Source organism: Sturnus vulgaris, chromosome 5 (assembly GCF_052056855.1).
Source record: "Sturnus vulgaris isolate bStuVul1 chromosome 5, bStuVul1.hap1, whole genome shotgun sequence".
In the NCBI taxonomy this organism is placed as follows: domain Eukaryota; kingdom Metazoa; phylum Chordata; class Aves; order Passeriformes; family Sturnidae; genus Sturnus; species Sturnus vulgaris.
This window is the reverse complement of record NC_142247.1, coordinates 18,205,593-18,232,260: the sequence shown is the minus strand read 5'-3', so window position 1 is coordinate 18,232,260 and position 26,668 is coordinate 18,205,593. Positions and strand designations below refer to the sequence as shown.

At 36.5% G+C, this 26,668-nt stretch overlaps 1 protein-coding gene across 7 annotated transcripts in view; it reads right to left on the bottom strand.

The window, feature by feature from the left end:
• Positions 1 to 26,668, bottom strand: part of NAV3 (neuron navigator 3) — a 510,531-nt gene that overhangs the window by 154,703 nt on the left and 329,160 nt on the right. For all 7 annotated transcript variants that reach the window (XM_088164978.1, XM_088164973.1, XM_088164974.1 and 4 more), the window contains 3 exons: positions 25,483 to 25,600; positions 24,702 to 24,754; positions 1,145 to 1,217 (listed from right to left, as the gene is read on the bottom strand). In XM_088164978.1, coding sequence (XP_088021104.1) covers positions 1,145 to 1,217; positions 24,702 to 24,754; positions 25,483 to 25,600 — 244 coding nt within the window. The remainder of the gene's footprint in view (positions 1 to 1,144; positions 1,218 to 24,701; positions 24,755 to 25,482; positions 25,601 to 26,668) is intronic.

The window sequence follows — 26,668 nt, the reverse complement described above, 5'->3', positions numbered from 1 at the left end:
TTTGTAGCAACTGGATAATTATTTATCAGCTGGGCTCTCAAGCAGGGATTTGGCAGTCAAGATTTGAAAATTACTTTTTCTCTAGACTTCTTTGCTCAATTGTCAAAATAAGGTCATAAACTGGTTGTGAAAACATCAAAATTTTTAAGCTTATGGTTTATTGTTCCACAACCTTTAATTAATAAATGACCTGGTAGTAACAAGGCACATTCATCAAAGCTTATTACAATAAACTCAATTTCTTGAGTTAATTGAAAAATCTAATAGTGGTTAGCATTCCAAATATTTTCCCCATGAATCTTCCAGAATTCAACTGAAATTATCGTCTCTGAAAAAAAAAATTCCTTCCAGCTTTTAGTTGTGCTACAAGCAAAATAAAAATACAGGGTTGCATCTCTGGACCTGTTACCTTCAGGTGCCATAGAGGTCAAAGGGATTTTGAAGGTGTGCAGCACCTTGCAGAACTGCTTAATTTGCTACAGGACATAGACATATACATTTTATTAATTCATTTGCCTCTTACATGAACAGGGCAATATTACATAATAATTAAGACAACTGGTATTTTTAATGCTTTTGTTTATTATATTTATTAATTTTGTTGCAACCACGTTAGGCAATCACTTACAGTGACTAATAGAGCAGAATAACTGAAGCAGCAAAATCATTCACTCTTTCACTTAACAGGAAACATCAAAGGAATACTGTAATTTTCAGACTCATCTGGACAGCATTACTACTAATAATAAATTTGCTGAAACAAATAATCTTCCCTGGATTTATTTAACTGAGCAAGATTCTTATGCTCTTGTTTGCTGCTTTGAATCAACTATATGAACAAGTTAAAAAAAATATGCTTGGGAAGTTCTGTGCCTTTCGAATATTGTGGAGGTAACATGAAAAGATTAATACCATTGAAAAAATATTGTTTTAAAACATTGTCTCAAGCTTCATAAACATTGCATTTCTTGGTTCAATTTCAAGAGAAAATTAAAAGGAAACTCTCACTTGTTATCACTAATCTATATTTGCATGCTGCTCAAGACAGCTGGAGCTCGATATTTAGGTGCAAGTGATTTGTGTTAAGAAATTCAGCTTACAGAAGAAAATCTTGTTATTTGTTCTGGTGATTTGTTTCTCTTACCTTCTGCAGAAAGACCTTGGACATTTACGCCTCTGGCTGCCAGAAAGCTAAGGCAGACATCAACATTCTCAATCTGCAACATGAATAGAAATAACGAGCAGGATAAGACTATTTGACAAAACATAGAAATGTTAGGAGAGGGGGAAAAAAAAAACCCGCCCAGGAATGAATACTTTACATTCATTGCATACTAGAGCTCTTTACCAAAGTTTAGCAGGAATGATTTTTGCTAATTGGGGAATCAAGATAAAGCTTTCATTGTCCTCTTTGGTGCTTAAAAACAATTCACAAATGCCCAATCCAGAATGGCATGCTGGCAACACAGCTACCCACCTAGTTAACATAAAACTGGATTTTGTATGCTACAAACAAGCAGCAGTGAAAGCACCCATAGAGAATTAGACACTGAGTATATGTCTGGAGATGTGAATGACTGAGTTTACTAAAAAATGTAAGGAAAAACCTCCAACAGTGTAAGCAAAGGTACTTGCTTGGGATGATGTAGGATTCTGTGAAAATGATACCACTATCATAAGTGTTGTTCCTCTAATTCTTTTCCCTCAAATCTTACAATAAATAGTTTTCATTTAGTTATTTATTATGCTCCTCAGAAGAATTCTTGCTTAGTAAAGAACATGGTGCTGGCTTCTTCTGTGGATTTAGAAGAAATCTACAGAGAGCTTTAGGTACAAAAATGTAGCCTAAATGTAGATCAATAAAAGGATAAAACTTCTCCTTCTAAAATGAATAATCACAGAATTAGACTGCTTTCATGTGTCTATTACTAATAGATGAGGGAGACGGGGTGTTCCAAAAGGTTCTCAAGTCACCATCCTCAACTGATTGCCCCAATCCTTCCAGGACCTCTGAAGGAATACTTAACTATAAATGTAAAAATTACTCTTTGTCTATAAATATGCTGCTATGAAAACAGACAAATTATGTATTGAGAAGTGTTCTGTTTCAAGTGACTTCAACAGGTTTGAATTTAAAATACTTTATTTAGGTCGATGCCTTTATTTCAAGGCAATTGGGACCACAAAAATAAAACAGAATTTTAACACTATTATTTTAAATACCTATTATTATTGGAAAATATTAAAAATAAAGCAAAGCATATTTAACACTAAAAACATAAAGTGGCAGCAGCTCAAGACCATGCAGTTATTTCATTTGAATGCTTACACATTTTACAATGTCTCATGTCATTGGTTTTCAATGATCAAAACATAAGGAGTAAATGCATTCCTAGAATGAAAGCTACTATCAGTATCTTTCTGATAGTAAAGATCCTAGGCATTATCTTTTCCCAACTAGGAAATCCTTTGACTAATGTCATCTTTCTATGTAGGAATTCTGACACTGTTTTCCGGAAATGGTATTAGCTAAAAGGATATAAATATTCTTTTTACTATTGACCCTAGAAATTTGTATTACGAGTCCACAGACTGTTTTGATCCATGAGTATAAATGTATAAATTTATAAATACCTGAAAAATATTTAGATATACTCTTCAAGGACAATAAAGGACAATACACTGCTAAACAGATTTTTAGAAGTCTTTTCAAACCTTGATTTCAAGGGCATGCAAACATTAACAGCGAATGAAAAATAATCTCTTTACTCAATCAATTACAGAAGAAAATCAAAACTCAAAGTCTGCAGTTAAACTAAGGAAATTTACTAAGAATCTGGGGTCTACCATAAAGTTTTCATAAATCAGTTTGGTGGGTGTCACCAATTTTCACAGCTTAGAATGTGTAATAACCATCCTAAAATCATTTGGATTACTCCAGCACAATCACTGCAGAAAGCCAGGCATTAACTCTCATTTACTTAAGTGTTTATGTAGTTTTGCACCACGAAAAAGCCAAATTAACTAGGTAATTTTAAGGCATAGAGACGTGACACAGCTAAATCAGTTGCAAGCTGGCTGCAGCTAAAATAGGAAGATCTGATTCTTCCTCACCTCCTCTTCCTCGCAGGTGTGAGGGCCCTGCTGCTGCTGGGCTTCAGCGCTTCTCTGAGCGCACCAGGAGCTGGCTCCGCGCAGAGAACTCACCCAGCAAAAAGGCAAAGGGATTTCCGTCATTCCAGCTCCCTGTGCAGCCAGAGAAGCCCAGGAGCCAGCAGAGGGGAGGGCGTGCCCCAGCCTGAGTAAAGCTTGGCTTGGGACAGGAAAGGGGAGGTGGGAAGGAGGGACAAGGCTGATGGTGCCACTCCTGGTGGCAGTGGCCAGGCACCGGGCTGGCTCAGCCCTGACCTCCGGATAAACCCCTGCATCAGTTGGGAAAATAGTGCACATGAAGAGAGTATTTCTACTCAACCTTTAATCAATATCAACTACATAAGAAAAAACTTTGAGCGGAAATTTTTGTGCCCTGAAAAATTGAAAAGAAATGAAGATTTGTTGGGCTGTTAGTTGTATAACTCATTGTGTCTTTGGACTTTAGGAAAATTCTGCTCTAAAATTTAGTACTGGAAGCCAAACGGAGGGAAAAAATGGGAAAAAAAAAAGCAAGAGAAATCAGTACATCAGTAACACCCATCTTCAAGTAACTGGAACAATATTTCTCAACACATATTCTAGTTTAATGAAGTAATTTTTGATAATGGGCATGTCCCCTCTGCAGTAGTTCAGGAGACCACAGTTATAACAAAAACTTTGTTCACTGGAGAATATTTAAGCCCTAATGTGAAAATATCTCAAAATCTATCTGCAATATCGAATATCCAGAAAATAATAAGCCTAATACCTAAACCTTCACATACATTTAGTGAAAAATATCCTATAGAAAAAGCACCTGGTTACTTTATGTGCCTCCTTTTACACCATGTGTCTTTGAAGTCATGTCTCTTAAACTCTCAGAAAAAAACCAGATCATTACCACTAATACCAATGATTCAGTATGCTGCAGAACTACAAAGCAAATTCTACTTGACTTCAGAGTTCACCAAGAGTAGTGCAACAGAAGCCCTGAGTCCAAAGTCACCCTTTTGGTAGGGGTGTATGAAGCAATAGCAGTGGCCAACTTTCAGACAATAGACTGGGGTTGCACTGTTAGCCTTATAATAAAGTCTTGTTTTGACTTGTGAATTGAGCAAGTTTGGTGTGGCAACTCACAGGCCCATAATACCCTGAAAATGTCAGAAAACAACTCCTTCAGTCAGTTTTCTGATAATAACTGCAGTTACTATACAGCTCTCAGAAAATCTTAGGGGATTCAACAAGACATGCATTAATACATTTTTGGGTTATTTTCACTTTCTTTCCACTCCAGTCTAGAAAAATTTAGCCTTAAAATTCTCCCATTTTGAAGCTCTTAGTGTGTCTCTAAATATTGCTTTAATTACCTACTTCTTGCCCTAGCAAACCACAGTTATTCTTTGAACTCAAACCCAAGCAGCCCCAAACACTTTTTCTTCAACCTCACACACAGATGAGAGTAATTTTGCAATTACAAAAGTTCCAAGAGATTTCAAGCAGCTTCCATTCCTCAGTACTGTTTCAATCAAGTGTGGTACGAATTCCTGAAGTCCATGTTTATATAAGTAGTTATTCACAGGGATAAACTCCTCCTAGAGCTGACACTGTGTGTAGAATTCTACTGCTTATATATCAGCGGCTGAAGATTTTGTGGTGTAACACAACACAGACACCAAGCAAATTTTGTACCTTGCATATGACCACGATTTTGTAGTGAATTTTGCCTGCAAAAAGAACTAATTTATAGCAGTGATTATGCTTATTGTTATAGTGAACAGTATCATAAGAACTACAAGGTCTTGTAGCAGAAGATATCGCTCATTACAGTACAGAATTCAGGATATATAGATTGACTCCAAATCTTACATATCACGACAGAGAATGGTCTCAAATTTGTAAATTTGCTTGTAAAGGTACATTTTGCCAGGATCAGACTGTTGCTCTTGATAAAGTTTTCTACCGCTGCCAATCTGATTTTTATTTTGTTCCAAGATTCAAAAGAGTGGAATAAATGCAGCATATTGAATAGCAGAACTTCAATATTAAAAACCTTAACAGCTACAAATAGGGTAAGTAATTAACAATATAATAAACCTTCATTGCCATATAAATATTTTCCGCTTAGCTATTCAATTAACCATGTTGAAAATCAAACAACACTATATGAAATTGCTTTTCAGAGGAAACAAAAACCTGATTCTGATACCTAATCACCTCCTTATCAAAACTCAAGGATATTATGTCAAATTCTTAAATGTAAGTCTAGCATTGTGGGTAAAGATACACTTGGCTAAGATTATGATAATTTAGGAATTAATTTGTGGGCATCATCAGGTAGATAACACCATTCAATACTTTTAAATTTAAGCCTAATGGGTTATGCTCACAATATATTAAGCTTTCTTCATAAATGTGATCCTTTTAATAGTATTTATACACGTAGCATCATAAAAAAGTACCTGGAATACTTAACACCATAAATATCAGTGATCTCCAATATATTTTTACACTGATATTTAAGGGGATCCAGTTTATATGAGGATGATGTACAAATAAACAGAAATGTCACAGCTCTGATAATATTAATAGATTAGGTGGCATGCAAAGAAGATATATGGGAGATATGTTGGCACAAATAATATTTCATAGTTGTGCATAATCTGCTTTTGAGTGAAAGCTATTTGAAATTTATTAACAGAAATAAATGACTAAATCAGACTGGGGGACTTGCATGTAGATAAACAGTAGTACTTAATACCATGTTGACTTTAAAAGAAGAGCTCATTTGTGGGATGTACTCACTGGTGATTCAACACATATAATATATCTATTTATTCCTATTATTTTTGCTGTTACCAGGATTAGTTTTCATCTCCTTTGTCTAAAAGACACTTCCAAAATAAATTTAATTGTGGGGTGCTCAGAAGGCATGTAATTATGATTAACACAGCACTATGTTTCTCTGTGTGTATAAGAAGTTCAAAAGATATCTTGCTTTGACTAACTCCCTTTTATTAAGTTTGTGGCAATACAGCTTACAGGAACACATAGGTACACAAGCTAGTTACTGTTCGCCTACTTTGAGATCAATTCTTCCTGAAAAATGGGACACCTTTATAAAACCAACAAATTATTATAACCACATAGAGTTTCTATACATATATGCTCTTAAATACTCCTGATTTTTTTTGGCAGCAAAAGTAAAACAATAATTTCTTTTTTGCACTTCATTCAGTGCTATCTTCCACAGTTCCGTATGTGTGTTTTGACATTCTGATTCGTGACCCAATTCCCAGATTTGGCAAAGGATTCTCCTGTAGAAGTTTTGTAATGTTGCTGATGGTTGATTAAGATCATCCATGGAAATAGTATTCCACAGAAATCCAGAGAATCACATACATACTCTTTCTAGAGAGAAGCAACTTCACAAAACTCTTCAGCATTTAGTGCTTTTTTTTTTCATTAAATTTCAATTAATAAATAGTACTACTTTGAGATTGGTATTATGGTATGAGATAATATGTGTCACAATATCTGTATTTCAAACACACTTTACCAGCATGTTTCTTCCTAAATGTCTCCAGAGTACTAACTTGAGTTGAGAGTCATGCCTTTGAATCTTCCTCTTTCATGGATATTCATCACTAATGAATATCACAATTTGTGGAGGATTTAAATGAATGCAGAATTAGAAAATACGTTATTGTTGTTACACATCTCCTTCTCCTTCAAGTTCTGTAGCACTAGTACAATCAAAATCAAATAAATTTCAGGCCTCACAGGTGGCAACCTAGACTCTAAACATTTACGATTCACAGGTTACATAAAATTATTAAAATTTAAAGGATGTGAAAGGAGATACTATTTGCCTGATTTTAACAGGAGTCAGTCATGTAAGGAGATGCACAAGCTTTTGAGTTCTGGCTGCTTATTTAGCAGGTGAAGTGCCAGTGATCTGGTCTCAGTTGCAGGCTCTAGAAAGATCAGAGGTTCAGGCAAGCAACCAAGATATCTTCATGAGTAAATAAAATAATTTTTGATGCACGTTAGATTTGGTAAGAGAACTAAACTTTCCATATAGATTTAGTGATACAGAATGCTCTGGGAGAAACATTGAAAATTATTTCAAGGTGGAAATGGCCTAAACTCTGATTTTCCCATGTCTAATAGCAGTAAGTTAATTGGTCATTTACAGTCTCACAAATTCATGGTTAATCCTCATACATACACTACCTAAACAGACTATTATTTGGCCAAACTTACAAACTTTCACAACCTGCTATGCCCATAGGTGTTCTCAGAGATTTAAAAGGACAAGTTTATTTCACTTTCTGTTCTTAAATGACTCATCCATTGCACACATGTTGACAACTCACTTGTTGCGTGGGAAACACCCAGATTTTCGGTTTGCTTTGTAATTTTGTTCCTTATGGGCTTTCTTCCCAGCTGGTTTCACTAGTTTGTATTTATGCTCTGCCAGTTCTTAAAACAAAGAGCTAAAAAGTTACAAGACAGAGAAATAGAAAAAGTTTGCTATTCTATAGGGCCATGTTTTTATCCTCAGTTTTATCATTCAGATTATTTAACAAAACCAGGCTTCATAAACTAGGCAGGTGGAAATTTAGCTTTTTTCACTATGTACAAATGGGCATATGTCAAAATACTTCCTTCACCAAAAAATAAACATAAAACAAGTCAAGAACTTGTTCCTTTTCAGTGACAACTGTTCACTACTTATGAGCATGCTTGCTTTATATATGTCTATATGTGCTATGATTTTCTAAGGCTGAGTGTTGGGTGCAGAAATACATTTTTGATGGTTTGCTTACTCTAAAGAGATCTAACTGAAGAGGTCAAAAGCACCATCCAGATTCAAGTTGATATACCAAAATGGATTACGCAGTCCAATGTCCTTATCCTCCTGCCTATCCATTTTTCAAATGCTGCACATTCAATGTTTGGGAGTCTAGGTGATTCTTAAATGATTGCTTAAATTATATTGAGTAGTGAGAGTTCCCTGTTCTTCACTCTAAGACAGATGTTCAGCACACCTGAAATTCTGTTCATCTCTTTAGAAAAATGTGCAACTGGTAATATAATTAAAATATAAAAAACCTCTAATGCATTCATAATTGTGCACGGACTGTGGGATAAAATGTATCTAATCCATAAAAAGTAAGCAATTATGATTTATTTGTTATAACATATGGTGAGATTTATTTCAATTATTTGTAAAAGTATCAATCAGTAACCTCAATCATTACAAGAAGCACCTTCTACACCACACGCTCCATTCCATGTGACACTTGTTGATTCACTTGCTTTCTGTAAAAAGCTGTCATGAAATTTGACTTGCAAAACTGTCAGACTATTTTTACTACACTGTATTGTTGTATGTTATCCACAATAGCTGATTCATAGGTATTCTAAAAGGGAGGATCCTTTTTTAAATTTAAGAGTAGGGTTTCAAAGAGAACAATGTGAAATAGACTTATATAGGCTCATTTCGCAAGTATTATAATTGAGCTACCAAAAGCAAGCTGGTTCTTTATATATATATATAAAGAACCAGCTTGCTTGTCATAGCTTAGTATATATATATAGTGCAGTTTAAACACAAAAGACAGAGATATGCTTTGTTGTCTCTTGCATATTCAAATTTGTATGTTCTTGTTAACATATAAATGTGTTCATACTAAATTATTTACAGATTTTTACTTTTGAGCAAGATTTTCTAAAAGTTGTATATTTTCATCAAGATTCCTTGCGAAGAAAGTGTACAAAGTATTACTATGTAATAATTTAATTTTTTTTTTTACAAATACTACATAATAAGGACACTTTGAAGAGTAGAGAATACACACAAATTTTTCTAAATCTGAAAGTAAATGCCATGGGAAGAAATCCGGCCCAGAATAATGCAAAACTTATAATGATTCTTCTGATGAAGCTCTTTCATTTTAAATTTGCAGTTTCTGTGGAAGATGCTCATATAACAAGCTACATGTTACACAGTTCCCTTGGCCACAGACTACTCAGACTGAGTGAAATTTGCCATGAATTCTCAGTTTCCTTCGTAGAAGTGGGGAAATTTGAAGAAAGGGAAAATCGGCAGACAAACAAGCTCCCAAAAATCATGTAATTTATTTTCTGGTGATTTATTTCCCATAAGCTCCTACCATGGCAGCTTATTGGAATAACTTTTTGTGGCTGTACTTGAAGGTAACGTCAAATTTCCACGAGCGGTGTAAGTTAGGAAACCCACCCAGATAAAACAGGTGTTAGCAGTCCTGCTGGGAGATGTTTCGTGCATTCTGCTGACTTGCTGTTGCATGTGGCCTAGATTAAGGCACATTCCATATTTCTATCAAAGCTATGACACGTGTTAGGGGGTTAAGCAAAATACACTGACATTCAGACACATTCAGCTTAACTCTTTTGTAGCAAACTCCACATTATTTGCAATAGAATAATTTAAGGAGAAATTAATAAAAAAATCTATCAGTGAACACTGTAGCTTCATTCCAGAAAACTGTTCCAAACTAAGCATTGACTTTGTAATAAGAGACCATATATGCAAATTAAAAACTGATTTACTGGAGGCATTTGGGGAGAATTTTACCTTAGAGAATAATAACTACTGGTATGTAGAAAGCCTCCCAGGCAAAAATTTTTAGGAAATGATGCTGGAGTTATTTAATTATTAGTTATTTTTTGAGGAAAAAATGACAATCTTATTTAAAACTGAAATAGCTTCCACTTCCTTTTCCAACAGATATGAAGGAACACTCACATCAAATTCTTCCAACATGCAGTCCAAACACGAAATATGACCAGTAAATCCAGATATGTGAAAACAAATTAACTTCTCAACTACTTGGAGAATTCAACAGACATATGTACTGACCTGCTGATAAAAGAATGTATGAGGTCACTGCTGAGGTCAAAGCACGAACTGGGGTGTGTATTGTTTTTAAGGAAAACGTACAGTGGGAATAGGATCACTTCTGGCATGAATTACTATCAGCCCTGTCAGGACCACAAAAGTGACAATTGGTGCTGCACGTGTTTCACCTAGCTCCTCACTTGGTGCTTGGAAACCTTAGAGTGAATGTGAGATAATTCATGTAACGGCAAATACAGAACACTGTTTGTTTCTTCCTGTCTGTACACATCAGCAATTTAATTAATAATTTATTTATTCTAAATAAAAACCAACCCTAATCATAATTTTTAGATGGCCAAACATGATCATTATAAACATCTGCTGGTCATTTTCATATAAATCAAAAAAATGCTCCATCCACAAACACAAAAAACCCTCCACCACATAAGAGAAGAATGCAAAATTTTACTCTGATCACATATATAATGGTGTGAGCTTGTTTCTCCACCTTTTTACTCACTCTTCTTTCTGCTTCTTGTCTTGTCTGCATTTGCTCTCCCCATTTTTATACATTAGTCTCTGCAGCAGACATTGTAAGGCACAGTCATAGTGATTTCTGAAATGCTTTTGCACTACTATAATAGAAATTGTGAGAAGAAAGTTTTGGATTTTTGATTGGAATATAGTGCTGGGTTTGAACTCAGAAAACCATGGATGTATTTCAATATGTGCACAAGTTTCTTAGAAAGCTAAATATGACTGCACAGCAGAATGGATCAAAAGAAAAGACTGGACAAAATTCTCTTCCAGTGTCTGCAAATAACTTGCTACTTCAGGACTATCATCTCTATAGGCCTGAGGCCGCCACCACCATGAAAGAGCCTTATACATGCACTAAGAACACAAAATTGAAGATAAATACTACCCTGGGAGGACCTTTTTTTAAGGCAACGATAAAAAGAACTCTGTTTAAACACGGTGTTTCTTAAAGCAATGCTCTACTCTAGTGAGCCTTTTTACAAACTTTTTTTTTTTTTTAATTATGCAACACTTCTGAGTCAGCAAGGTACCAGTGTCTAAATATTTATGGAACTTGGCAACTTCTGAAAACTGGAAGGCAATGTGAAAAAGCACGCTTCTTTAAAACAGAGGAGGTTCTCTCCATTAGGTCAAAAGAGAGTCTACAACAGAGTCTTCATTTATTAGATTTAATTAAACCTCTGAACGAATTCCAGTTCTCTCCTTTACCACTACTTAATGAATAGCAACTCCATTCAGCTCACTCAAAAAAGGACCTTTTAGAAATAAGGGCAGTACAAGCAGTGACGGAATGAATCCTTTAAGAAATAAGTAAACAAGTAAACTACGAGGCATTGCACTTCATCTCTTGAACTTTGCAACTGGAATCCATCCAGAAGCACTGCATGCTTGCTGAGCCCTCCCTCTTGACTATACCAGAAGTCATAATGCTACAGCTTGTGCAGGAGAGACACTAACAGTTTGCTCCTATCCATCTGGCCTTTTAATTTTATAAATATTCTAAGTTTTTTTAAATTATATATATTTTGAATATTACTCTGGGAATAGTTACAGAATTTATAGAACATACAGTGTTTGTAGAGCATTGAGCTCATCAAAAGAAAGGTGATAAAAAATACTTGTTATTAGCAACCTCTAAAAGTACAGCCCAGAGTTTTCCATAGGACTAAAGTTATGGTTGGTCCTCCAGCTGGAACAAAGTCCTTGGGAATTCACATGTTCACATGAGAGAACATAAGTTATTAGTTTTCCTCTAGGTTTAGTTTTCATATTATTTACTCAAATTTATCTAAGCCCTAAAGAAAAAGACAAGAAAACCTGATGGTGAATTGACATCACAGGTTATTAAAACCATTCAGATTAAGCCAGATGTCTTTAACATCCACAGGGATAATACAAGAGGCTCATATTCAGGCTTTCACTTTTGTTAGTGTACCTGAACATTGCATTTCAAACCATGCTTAGCATAATATACACAGGAATATGAGGCCATGTTGTTTATGTTTTCATGCCATGCTTCTAAACGGCTTTCATCCTTGCTTATCTCTGCCCTTTTCTCATAACTATGGTGAGAATTTTCCCCCTTTTCAAAAGATTTCATGTCTACATTCTCGGTCAGGGACAATAAAAGCACCTGGAACCACAGAAGGCAGTGGGATATCTGCTTGTAAGCTCAACAGGGTCAGATTTTTTTCTTGACTTCTCAGCCAAATGCTATAAGAGAAATATCAGAAGTGCTCAAGCCTATAAAATGAAGCCTTAACAAGCACTTAGGGCTTCTTGTCACATCATTTCCAATTGTAGCCAATGAAGTGTAAAGTGTAGGAGGAAACATTTTTTTAAATAGTTATCCAAGTGTTTTAAAGTTCCAAAATACTGCCAGTATTGCTTGAAAAAAATAAGCATTTTAGAGGGGGCACATATCTTCAAATACATGAATTCATACAATGCAACAATCTAAATCTTTCAAAACTGTTTATGCCAAGAAATCTAAATAGAAGCTTTATATATACAAGAACTGTGAAAACACCCTTGCACATATGTTTACCCTGGAGTATTATTGCTGATCTGCCCATGAACTAAGTAAGAGCTCTTACCAAAAGAAAAACAACAAACACCTAATTTAAAGCTGTTATTGGGAGGAATTACTGAGAAAAATCTGTGTGACAGGCAAAACAGCTCACCAGGCTGGGATGCTGGTTAGTTAGTTATGTGTACAGTTAGAATACAGAAGACTATAACTATCTAACTACATTAACTACTATTTATTAAAATTTTTTTAAAAAATTCATATTAACTATTACATGCAAATAGATCTCAGTTCTTAAGTTTGGAAACCAAGGGACGAAGAAAATTCTTGTAGTGTTCTTTTCCTCTAGAGGAAAAAGCCATTTGTACATTCCCATTGGAATTCCAAAGAAACACTGAAGAATCAAGAGGTATGAATAATCCAAAGAAGGTTCTAATTAGCTGCCAATACAAGCCTAAACAAAATATAATCTAATGGTTTTAGAATTAAGGACTGCTAAGAGCTACAAGCTAAAATACAAATATATTTCTCCTTCAGAAAGACTGTTCACATTAACCTTTCAGAACTTTGTGGGTTTGGTGTTGGTCCACATGCCACCTGAAAGAGTTGCTAGGAACTGCATAGGTAAGCAAATGTTTTAAGTTGATCTATACTATCAAAAAGGCAAAAAATATTTGTGACGATTTTGTGAGATTGAATACAGCCTTGTCCCAACAACAAAAAAAAAAAAGTATATTGGACAGACACTGAAAATGAACCCTGCCCAGACTAATACATATCCAGACACTGGGCCAACTTAAAATAAGTTCAACTCTAAATAACTATACCTCTGATTTATGTCATGTGGTCATCTGTTGATCATATGGTCAGCAGAGTCCTCAGACTAGGAGTGTTTTAAATAATTCCTGCACATCAGATAGCTGCCAAATAGATTACTATAGTTATATTTATACTATTTATTTCTGCTGAAACAAAAATGGTTGTAGTGTATTCTAACTATTTATGTATTAAGTTTCAGGTCATAGTGGATTTAAACAGACAAGTTACATTAAAAAAAATAAAATAAGGAAATTGTCTTAATATTTTAATTAACTTGATCAAAAGCCTTTACATGAAAAGGGATTAGTTAGTGCTGTTGAAATAAGCAGTCTTTGTGATAACTTGCTTGTTCTACAGTTAAATTAAGCCAATTTACTCATCTGTACCTTAATAGCATTGCCTATTATAGGGTCACCAGCTGTAATAAAGTTTATATTTAGAGTTAACATCAGTGCACTTCAAAGTCCATAAAAATCTTCACCAATACACAATTTCAGGTGCCTCGTGCTGTCTGATGCACCTTCAGAGTGGTCAGATCCAGAGGCTCTAGACAGCAGGAGAAGGCTGGCGGAGCAGCTATTTCAATGAGTGAAAAAGCCATGACTACTCTCCATCTGATCCCATGGCTGTGGACATGATTTTGAAGGACACAAGACATTTTCTAACAAATTCAGCATGTTTCATTTTGACATTTCATGGAATATATGGTGGTTACAACAGCAGTGCATAAATACATACTGAAAGAGCAGGCAAAGAAGTACATTCTTACTCCTTACCACAGTAACTTTAGATATTAGGGTAAGAGGAGGAGAATGAAGGAAAAAAAAATGCCAGGGTCATAGTTTTTTTAAGTCACCCCTTACATTGTCATTAGTGATCTGATGGACCACTGCAGCATGCTAGTCATGTGTGCCAGCAGTAGCACATTGGGGAAAGGCTGTAAGAGGAAGGGATTCGCAGCAGGGTTCAAATAGGAGTTTGTTCTTGGAATATAACTAAAGACAAATAAAAGCACAAGGTTAGGTGGGTTAGTGTGCATAAAAGTCAAGGAACTCCAAAATGGTGAGTATGTAAAAGACACTGTAAAATCAAGCAGATTTGGCACTCTTTCCATGAAATAGGCTCACACTAAGCTGCAGCAGATGTAGGCAGCTTCTGTTCCAGAAAAGATCAAGGGCAGAGTGAGAAAACACATCTGGACAGATCATAGTAGTTTCAGTATCCACCTACTTTCACTCTATTTCTTGCTTTTCTAACAGAGTAATTGTATTATATTCTGTAAGTAATGTGATACTGCCAAAAAAACCTCAAACTTTTTGAGGCAACAAATTTTTGATATTTAACTTTCTAACAGAAGAGCAGTGAGAGGTTGTCAAGACTTTCTAATGAACGCCATAATTTTAAATGTAGTGAGACAGGATAGTTTATGTTGCCACAATAGTCTGTAATTAACAACTAGCTTGCTAAGACATTCTGTGTTACTTTATTAGCCTCATGTCTTGCAGTCTCTTTGTTGAGCAAACTTTTAAATAACAGGTATGCACAGTGGCTAAAAGATGATTGAGTGACCAGGACTGTCACCTAATCATAATGTACCACACAATACTTCCAAAAGCTTAAGCATTGGTTGGCTAATGTTTATTTTAATTTTAAACACATGTAGGTGGTTAAAATTACAAGAAGGCTGTCTTCTTTCTTCCATTCTGCAGCTAAACTCACAATGCAATCCCTGCTCCACTCTAACATTGCTAATTCCTTTAGTTACAATGGGAGCCACAGCTTGTTGCTTTCTGGCACCCTCTGCTGCTCCACACGTTACACCACAGACAGCATTTTATGGACAATTGCACAGTTCCTGTATCTCCATCAAAACATCTTCCCAGTAGTTGCATTTCCCAGCCCAACCAAGTAAAAGCTGATGATACTCACACTTGGTGTGTGCCCTAATTTATTGTTTGCAGATGTTAATACTTAATACTCAAAATCTGTCTAGTAGCTCTTTCCTAAATTTAATCTGGACTCACCCTAAGGAACAGAGATATTAGTTCTGGTAAATCTGTAGAAGAGTGGCCATCTCATGCTCTTACAGATGTCCAAATAATACAGTAATTCCAAGAATTTGAAAGCTTTCACAAATGAGAAGCAGAGTGGCTTAAATACCATTGGAAGTGAAAAAAGTCATTGAGAGTTCAATCAGAATTGCACAAGGTGCTTTACAGAGATGCATGGCCATGTGTGTGAACCACACTCTAATACACACACTCACAGTGTTTCTCAAAAGACTTGCATGTTACTGAAGCTTCAGAATTCTCCATTGTCAGGAGAAGCAGTGGCAGATTATTTTAGAAACAAGGATGAGTGGAAAGATTGGGTACTTCACCTCAGTGTTAAGAAATGTTCTTTTGTGGAAAGTCTACCTCTCTGAGGAAATTCCACAGACATGGATAACATGCAGCACTCAAAATTACAAAAGTCTAAGCAGAAGTGGGAGTGGTTAGAAAATATTTAAATAGAAGTCCTCAACTATAACTATAAGAGAACTGGCATTTTGCCATGGTTCCAAAATAATCAGATATTTGAAAAAATCTAGGAAGCTGACAAAATCTCAACATTACCAGAAAGCCTTGTTTGGTTATACTGTAAAATAAAACCCCTTCACATACATTGTTTATTTTCTTGTTCAGCTTAAATATGCATTTTTGCTGTTCAGCTAAATATCACGCACTTTCTTCTCTATTTTTAAATCCAGTAAACATTCTAGACATTCCGGGTATTTATAACATACTCTCCCTATAGAAGATGATAAAAATACACCATCATGAAGCAGACATATTTACTGTAATCTGCTGTTGCTATCTGGGAAAAATCTGGTAATGTCTGATAACCACAGGTGCTTTCTGGAATGTATGTCATAGTCAATTTGTGTGTATGTATTTTAACTGCGTGTTTATGTTAAGAGTCTTCAGTGTATTGCTATTAATGGAGGTTTCTAGGCCATTTATTCCTCACCTCTTTGTCTAAGCATATGTATTGCTAATATTTGTTCTATTCTAAAACTCCAGGGAATGTTCACATGATATTTTTGAAGGGGGGGGAAACCACCACAAAAAAACCCAACTAAAAATTGAAGAGTGTGGAAAGCTAATTACAGATAGGTGAAATGAAGAGATGGTAAACTGTATCTCTTGAAACAATAAATACTTCAAAGTGTACATCACTCATTAGTTTTCAAGCATACTGCAGCATTTAATCTCTGCATGTCCTCCCAATACAATTTAAGACAAGTATCTGATCAATTTGCATTCCTGACAAACATATCTGAGGGACGGGGAGAAGAGATAGATGGGTGAGATGGTCATATCCCAGGGGCATGAGTGGCATCTTCCAGAGAGAGATTGAGGGGAGGTGGGTTTCAAGGAACTGCAGGGGGGAGAAAGAGAAGGAAGGCAATGTTTGAGAGAAAAGAACTGACTTTAAGAAAAAAAAAAAGATATTTTACTGTTTGGTAGTCTTAGTCTACAGAAGCAAAGCGGGCAAAACCCTGATTCCAGTCCTAACCAAGCAAACCCAACTATAACCTAATGACTCAGTAGATTTCCTGGAGACTGTATAAGTATTCATCACAATATATGTACTTTTCATTACATGATTACTTCATTAACATCTTGATGAGTTATTCTCATATGATTCTAACAGTAATACCACAAGGGATTTGTAAATGTAAACAAAAGGGCTAATAACAGCGCACGATTTATACTTCATGAATAATGTACTTCTAGCCTAGTAAAATAACACTCAGGATGTGTTCCTGCAGCATTTTCTTTTATGGCTTCAGACAGTCAAATGTGAGTGACTCAGGGGAATATGAATCTCAGTGCCTGATACTAGTGAGTAACTCTGAGCTATTCTGTGAAGAGAGATTGTTATAAATCTTGTGGTCCTTTTAATGTTCTCAAATGTAACGTTCTAAATGTGAAGAGAACTGCTTGTTTCAGTGCAGAATAAAGAGGTCTCACAAAGAATCAAACTAGAATCAAACCATATCAAATAAAGAGATGATTTTGTTGCCTTTTTCTCCCCTTCCTTTCTAAGACAGTAGCATTCTTAGGCAGGATGAATGAAGTGTTCCATTCTTTATTCTCTATTAATCTCACACTTGCAGCAGCTCTTCCATCCTTTCCTCAGCTTACTTGCTCTCTCAGAGTAAAAATATTCTTGGTCTACCACAAAAAGGCAACTGTTACTCTGTCTGTCCAGCTGTCATCCCATCTGTATTTTCTCTTGAATTTCTTGAGTTCCTGGAAATTTTAAGGCTTGTTTACAAAAGCACTTTGAATTCCTCCTCTTCCAGTTCTGTGCGAAACTAGTTTGCCTCTCATCTTACTCGAATTGACTGTGTTAATAACATTAATAATCAGCAACACTTGAAACAAGAATTCAAACATTTACATCCTCGAGATTCAACATTGTTAACACTTTTAACCTTGCCCTTACAGAAATTGTTCTCTTTCCTTTCTTTGGTCTCTCCATTCATATAGTCACAATTATTCTCAAAATATGTTCTTATACAGACCCTCGTTATACCATTTAGTTTTTTTCTTTTGAGGTTACACATATCTCTAGTCTTGATACACTCATTTTCATTTTTACTTTAGTCATTATGTCAAGTTAATTTTCTCTGCAAACAAAAAAAAAATAAACTTCAATGTCTACACTAATGAAGATATTACTTCCTGTAACGATCCTTCAATTTGCATTATCTATTTGAATATTTTCACTGTAGATATATCTACATGCATTGCTTTTTGCCAGAGAATTTTTACATTTCTGTGGCACAGAGAACTGCATAAAAAAAGGCATGAGCCCCCTACAAGGCATACACAAGTTTATAACATGGCTTTGTTGATGTCTAAAACAAAGAAGGAAACTCCAATCCTGAAGTTCAGCTTCTAAAATTTTGTCCTGCACTTGTCATTCATGATTCAAGAGTTTGAAATATGGGAGAATTCATTGATAGCTGGTTTCAGCAATCACTGACTGAAGACAAAATACAAATGCTCTGAAGCGATCTTGTACATTGTACACTGAACAGTGGCTTGCAAGTGTCTGGATGTTCAAACATGTTCAAGGAAGTCTTCCCTCAAACGGCTGAGGATAGTCACTGGGGAAGGATGTGGGGATGGGATTAATTCTTAAAAAGAAGATCACGCCCTAAACCTACCTAGGAAATGAGAGTACTTGTCCAAGAAAGCATCTTCAGAAGGCTAGTTAGGACATGCCCCTGGCTATGACAGTATTGGGCCCTTGGCTTCTGGGAATCCCAAAAAGGTTAAAAGTTTAATTTAAATCACCTAGTGAAGAAACTCACAAATCTAGTTAAGTAAAAATATATACTTTCCCATCAGAAAATGGGAAATCTGAATATGTATCAGGTTGAGGAGTGTAATTTCCCTCACAGAAAAACATCTGCTTAGATCCTTTCATAATGGAGCTATATCAGCCTTCTCTGCTCTTCCACCTAGAGCTGCCAGTGTTGCAGGGCAGGAGAGAACAGATCCTGAAAGGAAGTGTTTGTTACCAGTGTGGCTCTAAAGTGTCTTTAACCCACAGTTCCCTCCGGAAAATTATTGCATGAGACTTAATTCTGCCAAACCACGAGAGTTGGATTCAGAAATGTATAATTAACAGGTAAGTAAATTCTTGTGAGGCAGAACACCAAAGAACATGTAAGCTGTGCATTACCATGACCAAATTTTCCCAGGGAATGGGGATCATGATGCTTCTGCCACCACTTAAAAAGTCCAAAGAAGAAATGCAGTTGATGGGAGCTTGGTAACTTTTGGGGATAGGATCATCTACACTGAGGGCAAAATGTCTTCATGAAATTCCAAGCTGGACAAAAACCTGGCTTGAGGCTGCACAAAAGTATGGACAATACAGTCTGAATTTTAAAAAAAGAGGTTATACAAATGTCAAAAGGGGTCATATAGATGTCACTGCAAGAAGAACCTGGACTACACATTAAAGGATCTAGGGTTAGTTTTCAAAACTCAGATTGAATTCTCAGTTCGCCAAGGGACCGTATTTCTTCACCCAGCCAATTTTCTGTATATATTTCAATCTGTCACACTTGTGTGGAAGGCTCACCTGAAGCTGCTCCAAAGCACCTGCAGCTGCTCCAAAGCACAGAAAGTATATTTTGAATCCATACAGCCAATCTCACCAATAACTGCACCAGCAAAGCCAGGAGATTCTTATACAGTTCAAAACTGTGCAGGCAAGAAGAGCTCACATGTGGGCCCACTTGCCACTGAACATAGGGATGCCATTTTCAGGTTTCCCATTCCTCAAAGAGCTACACAGAATCATACCACACACATTTTCACATGGAATTCATGAACCTTAGTAGAAACCTTAATGTTTACTTTATACACAATTATCCTGTTTTTCACAATTTTTATACACAGAATATCATGCTGATGGTATCCATCAATATTCATCCTTGGATATTGACATTGCTGGACACAGATGGGTGCTACTCCACAGTGTCTGTCCAGCACATACATGTCAGAGGAAGTCTGAAGGACACATGGCAGGCACATTTAGCAGTTGTAGTTTTCATTTATCCTGTCAACAGACTGACTCCCTCTTAAGAAGAGATCTGTGTGCACCCCATCCTCTTGCAACCTTGTCCTCCTCCAGAGAAAAGCCCAAGCATATAAGCAGAGATGGAGCCACCATGAGCTTCTGGGGGACTACAGGAACACTACAGAGCACATCTAGCACAATAAATTACAGAGCAATGTCTACCAGTGTGTACATGGTAACTTTGTCTGTCTTTAGGCCTCACATACTTCTTTAACTTTCTCTCACAGAAAAAGCTCCCTGATTAAGCAGAGACTGATTCACCTACTCCACCTTCCTCTTGTGCATGTACACAACTTTTCTTCAGTCTCATAAAATAAATCAAAAATTTTGGCATTCATCTGTCTTTTTTACAAAATATTTTAAATTTATTAACATCTTTTCAAAGGCATTATTAATGAAATCAAGTACTATGATGTAGAAATTATCTTATTAGTTCTAAACATAGACACACCTATTCCCACTTTTATCAGATACACTGCTGCTCACCCAAAATTGGTGCTAGCTCTGATAACTAAAGCTTTTTACTGAAGATTCTTATCAATTTGGCTATGTTCTACAGCTCCAACACCTTTCCTCCACTCCCTGATTTCCAGGATGAGCAAGACCTGGATTTTTAGCAAACTCAATTTTCTCTGTGGGGCTGAAGCATATCTGTATTCTAAATCATAAAAATTAGCTTTGATGCATACCTTTGGTTGTATAAACTGGTAGAAAAGTGTGCCAAAGATCAGACTGACTACTAAGGCAGCATTACTTACTGAAGAAAAAATCAACTTCAAGTGCAATAAGCTAAAAATTCAGTCAGCTTTGAATTTATTTTATGATTTCTGCTGCTGACAGCATTGTAAACTACATGTGGAAAGAATAGAAACATTAGTTTTGTAAAAGTCACTAGGGACAAAACTGAAAATGTCACCATTAAAGGATTCTCAGTCCAACACCTTTTGAGTCTCTTGCATTTTCTCCAACTACCCCAGGATGGATTGAATTGGTATGTTTTATGTGCTTACTGTATGTTTGATGTGATGTGTTAAAAGCCAAAACACTGGAGATTTTCCATTATATTTATCATTTGTTCAGGAGGGAAAAAAAGAAAGCCCTGAATGCTTTCTCTTTGAACAATTAGAAATAAGCTTTATAACATATTTTCTACCCAGAAGGCTATCTCCCTTTTTCTAATGATGGGGGAACTTAAAACAGAAATTAAAGAAATAGATGGATTATAAAGAAGCAGAAAGGAATTAGCTTTAGATTTTATCAAAAGATAAGCCATTCAAATCCCATTATTTTCTAAATAAAGATGATATGAAATGTCCTTAATTTATAGATTTATGAAATAATTAATATAAGGAAAAAGATAGAAATTCATGTGGCATTATTTTCCATTGAAGGGATTCAAAGAGATGATGAAAAAAGAGAAGTTCTATATTGCTCCTTGAAAGCATGGCTGTAAGAAAAAAATAGGCAAGACTCTGCATGACACTCTGGACAGACAACATATGTTGTAATACACAGAGGTTTAAATCCTTATTACACATATGAAAACAATTCATAAGAAATACTAAAATCTTTTCACCACAGTAGGCTGACCCAGCAAACAAGCAAACCTCACCAATTCTCTTTCAAATTTCATTTATTGAAAGCGTCTGGGATTTGAATATGAAATAATTTATCCCTCAGTACATCTCCGATTTTCAGGTTCTGTGTGCAACATCAAATGTGTGAACATGATGAACCCTGGTAAAGCTAACTATGCAGAAACTGGGTGCTGCTGAGCTTCACAGGTTTTTAGTTTTTATGAACTTGGACCTATGAAGCCAATTCAGCTTGTCTGCAAGTACTTTATATACCAATGCCAAAATGAGCATAGGGAGCAAGACATTGCAATAGAACTAACTAAAGGAAAACTAAACCCCAAGCACTTTATATACATTTAAAATAAACATTTAAATATGTTTACAATTTAAGGTAACAGCTGAATTGAGATGCCTCAAATATCACTTGAAAGACGATGCCATTGGCAAGAGGAAAACCAAATCATGAGTGGAACAGAACTTGGAAGTATTGGTAGTGATTAATTATGAACTGGTATCAATATCATCCACAAAGAGTATCAAGAATTTCCAGCAGCAGACAATCCATGTCAGTGCTCCTTGGCTTTTTTAAAGCTAATAAAATATCTTAGACCTCCTGAAAACGGGTATCAAAGGCCTCCTGGAAAGGGTATCAAATGGCAGATGAATAGAGAAAACATTTCCCCCTAATTGCAAGTTATGAGAGCAAAGATTATGAAAACATATGTGCAAGAGGGTAGTGGGATTCTTGAGGTTTATTAACTAAAAGTTTTAAAATTAAAGCAGTGAATGAATGGCTAACAAATGTTATTGGAGTATTTTGACTGTTGCTGTGTTGAGGGCTGATGTTCTAGCAAGTTTTGACAGGACATATTGCTGCATACTGGTGTATGTCAAACATACAACATGCAAACTAGCTTTGACTACTGTTATATTTTGTTTTCCCTGCATATCACAAACACCTTTAGAGTCCACTGTTATAAGGAGAAGAGAATTGCCCTACCATTAACTGAGTGAGCTAGCAAAATTGAGCACTGCCAAGGAAAATTACCTGAAAATATGGTAAAATTGTGCCTGTGGCTAGGTTAGAGCAGTGCAGGCCTGAAGGAAACGAATAGAGAGCAGGCCCAAAACCTGGGGTCTCTGAGAGAAAAACTGACGAGTTTGAATGAATTTAACTTAAGTACATTTTAAATTTCCTAAGTCAGTTTAGAAATCAGCAGTATAGAACTGGTATGTGAAAAGGCAGGAAAATTTGATCGGTCCATAGAGAGAAAACAATTCAGTAAACAGATTGTGTCAAAGGACGGATAAATAAATATATTACTATGAAGTTAAAATGGCTAAATGTGACACTTTAGTCACTGTGCAAACACTGATGTATGAGTGCACAGCGGTTTTCAAAGCACCTGATTTGACACCCAGAGCACCTGGGACATATTCTTTGGCCTGAGCTAAAGTGATGGGCTTATGGCAGGAGAAAGATGGACACAAGGAGAGCCACAAGTGCTGCTGCAGCGTGGGCATGCTCTGACCACGTTTCCTCCACAGCTGCAGGGAGCTAGAGATGAAATCCAGAATCCCTCTGCCACATAAAAATGCAACAGGGAACATACACCAATGTTGTTTTGCAAACATTGCTGGAGTGAATAGCTCTCTCTGCAGCTCGTCTTTCTCTCATGGAAATGAAGCTCGATAGACAACAGAGCAGTGGGTCCCTAAGCAATCCTAGATGGCCACTAACCACGTATATAATCTTGGGAAATCACATCACTTCCCTGTGCTTTTGTGTCTCTTTGTTCGTCTTGCCTGTCCGGAATGGCAAGTTTTAACGTGATTAAAGTAGAGAGCGATTATCTCTTGATCTGTGTGTGTAATATTAGAGTTCCATGCTGGAGTTCCCAAACTTCTCAGCCAAAGCCACTAGGTGCTGCTGTAATATGAGCAATTAAAATAATAACTATTATTAAGGAAACGGTGTATATTCTTTCTACGGACTGTTTCAAAAAGTCTGAAAGTCAGAGAAAAACCTTATTCTAAACCTGCACGTTTTTTGAACAATAAGAACCAAGAGACCCCATTATTCACTTCACTAGTACTCAAAATTTTTTCCCGTACGTTTTGATGCTTTGCAGAAAAAAGTTGCAAACACCTTCCACTTTTAAAAAAGGCATTGAACAAATGCACTTTTTTCTATTTCATTACCATTTTTAAACTCAGTTTCAGCAGTTTGCTATTATGCAAGTTCAACCAAATCACTATACTCCAAAATCCTTGCCAGCTACACAATTATGCACCTTATTTATATATTATTTGAATGTAAACAGAAAGACAGAGATCTCAGCATGGGAGAACATGACTTGGATTGCAAATGATTCAATAAATGCATGGTGATTTTTTTTGCCGAGGCTCAGATTTTGTGTCTGTCACTTTCACAGTATTCTAAGAAGGTTTCATCTTATTAAATGCAGTTGACTAGCCATAAACACAGTAAAAGAATAATAAGACTTCATATGAATCACAGTCACTAAATGCTTCTTGTCTGAGAGTATTAAAAAGACTGTAGACAGCTGCCAGCTATAGCTCAGAGAGCTATATGACTAAACTGCTATTTCTGAAAGTCTTGGAATCCATCTAACTGGACTTCACAGTGGACAATCCAAAAGGCTATTTATATTTTTTTTTTTTAAATTGGCAAGTGTTGTTTATCAAACCAGTTTTCCAGACACAAAGGCTCCATTTAATAATTTATTCTTGGATTTACTGCCCTTAAAATGAAGCTAAATGAAATTATTTGGATCCTCAGAAGAACAGGTCTGATAAGGCAATTCTGGATTAATTAGAAGTGATGAAGTTTTGCTGCCAGGTTATCTCAAGATCCAAAGTTAGCACAGAAACAAAGTTAAAAACATTAAGGTTGTGTAGAAAATAAGCATCAGGAACCTGTATGAGAATTAGGACTTTATAGTAAAAATGGGACAGAATATTAATATTTTATATAAATCCTTAATAAAAAGCATTTTAGGAAGGTGGAGTGGTGCCAACACAAACTAAAAATGTATTTTATTCTTACCATTTGAGATTGGCTCCGTGGACAGCCATTGATATCTTCAACCTTTTCATTTGCTAAACAAAAACAGTGAGGGGAAAAACAAAAGTAAACAATGAGATAAAACTTTCCTTTCCGACCCCTGGTCAAAAAATAAAAGAAAGAAAAGAATAAAACTCAAACCCAAAAACTTAAAAACCAAAACAGAAAAAAAAAACCCCAAAAAACCCTGAAGAGAAGCAGAAAAGGCGCAGCAATAAAATACAGAGGATTTTGTTGACAGAGAGCTCCTTTCTAAGTACAGCTCAGTCGTACAGTAACAACACTCTTGTTAGCAGCAGTTGCTTCCATATGCCAAATCATGCAAAGGGGGAAGTGCGAAGGAGGTCGCTGCTAATTCTTCAGCCCCTGCAAAATAACTGCTGACATGAAATCTTCCACAATTGTCTTTGCAGGGTCAGGATACAGTTTCAAGGCATCCCAGAAAGTATGAGCCACTCCAACTAACAAAATGCACACATGGGAGACATATGGTTTAATGGAGCATTCATTTCTGACAATTCAAAGTGTGTAAGATACAGTTCTGGCCATTTAAAGTATGGTTAAACAGCAACTTCCAAACATGCTCACATAAACATATTTTTTAATTAAGACAAGGATGAACCACACAAATATCAGAGACATATGGACTCAGTCAAATTGTATTATTCAGGGTTCATCTTATTGTTAAATACATTCAACTTGAATTATATATTCCCCCATGCAAGGAGCCAGCTCGCAGTGCTTCCCTCAGCCCTGGTCTTACCGATGATCTGGATGATTTCTGCTAGCAGAACTCCATCTGCAATGTCCTGTTGCAAATCCTTGATCAACCGCTTGTGGCCAGATTTTGCTAGGTAGTGGTTAGCCCAGTCAGTGTAAATCTGCAGAGCAGAGCGGGAGGGCAAGGGGAAGAAGGGGAAGAGAGGAAAAAAGACAACACAAAGTCTTAAAACAAATGTTGGCTTACATAGCAGAACTATTCTGGAACACATTCCCATTTAAGAAGTCAGCACCAAGGGAAACAATTTTAATGTGCTTTTTGACTTTTTTTTTTTTCCCCTCTAACGGTCATGCCCCTCCCCCTACCATCCTCTGTTTTATTTTAGCTTCAAATGATTCAGGCTGTTTCATGAGGGTTCAAACTTGCTGTGACCAAGCAAAATTCCCCTTATGACTGTAAAGGAAACTCCTGTCGTAAATCAATCACATCTACCAAAATTCCACCTCCCACCACGTTTCTACCTCCGTGCATGCCCTGCCAACAACGTTCATACTCTGGGACTGCCTAAGAGAAAGTGATAGAAGAGACATGTGCCTGTGTTTGAGTAAGGATTAATCGGGGTGTCGCTGGTGATGCCTCTGTAATACTTTGTGCAGTAATCACTGTTTCCTACTGCCCAGGGACAGGTCGTCTGCCCCCTTGCCTACAGCTGAAAGTGCTCCAATGTGCTCAGAGGAGGCTGGGAGCACCGGATGCACAGTAGTCTTATCACTGGAATTAGAGTACATATATTTTGGAAATATGCTGTGCCCTTTCTTTGCCTAAAGAGGAGGGAGAAGCAGTGAGGCTGAGCAGCACCAAATACTTAGCAACAGGCAGCAGAAAAATGGCAGTTATCAACAAAAGTTAAAAAAAACCAGCTGAATTACGTCCTCCAAAATAAGGGAGGAGAGGGGCATGAAGAGAGAGGTTGAAGGGATTTCTTAAGGTGTGTATGTACACAGAGCATTTGGTAACACCTACAGCACACACACAAGCAGAACCAGGTGAGTGGGAAAAGAGGGACACCTTCCACTCTACACTGAAGGAGGAGTGCACTCCAAGAGCTTCTCACACCTTACTGGGGTGTCCCAGCATGCAGAAGGACCTCACAGAAGTGGAGATTGGCAGGGGGTGTCACAAAATAGGAGGGCATCTGTGGCCTTTGGCAGCCAGCCCTGGCTCCCTT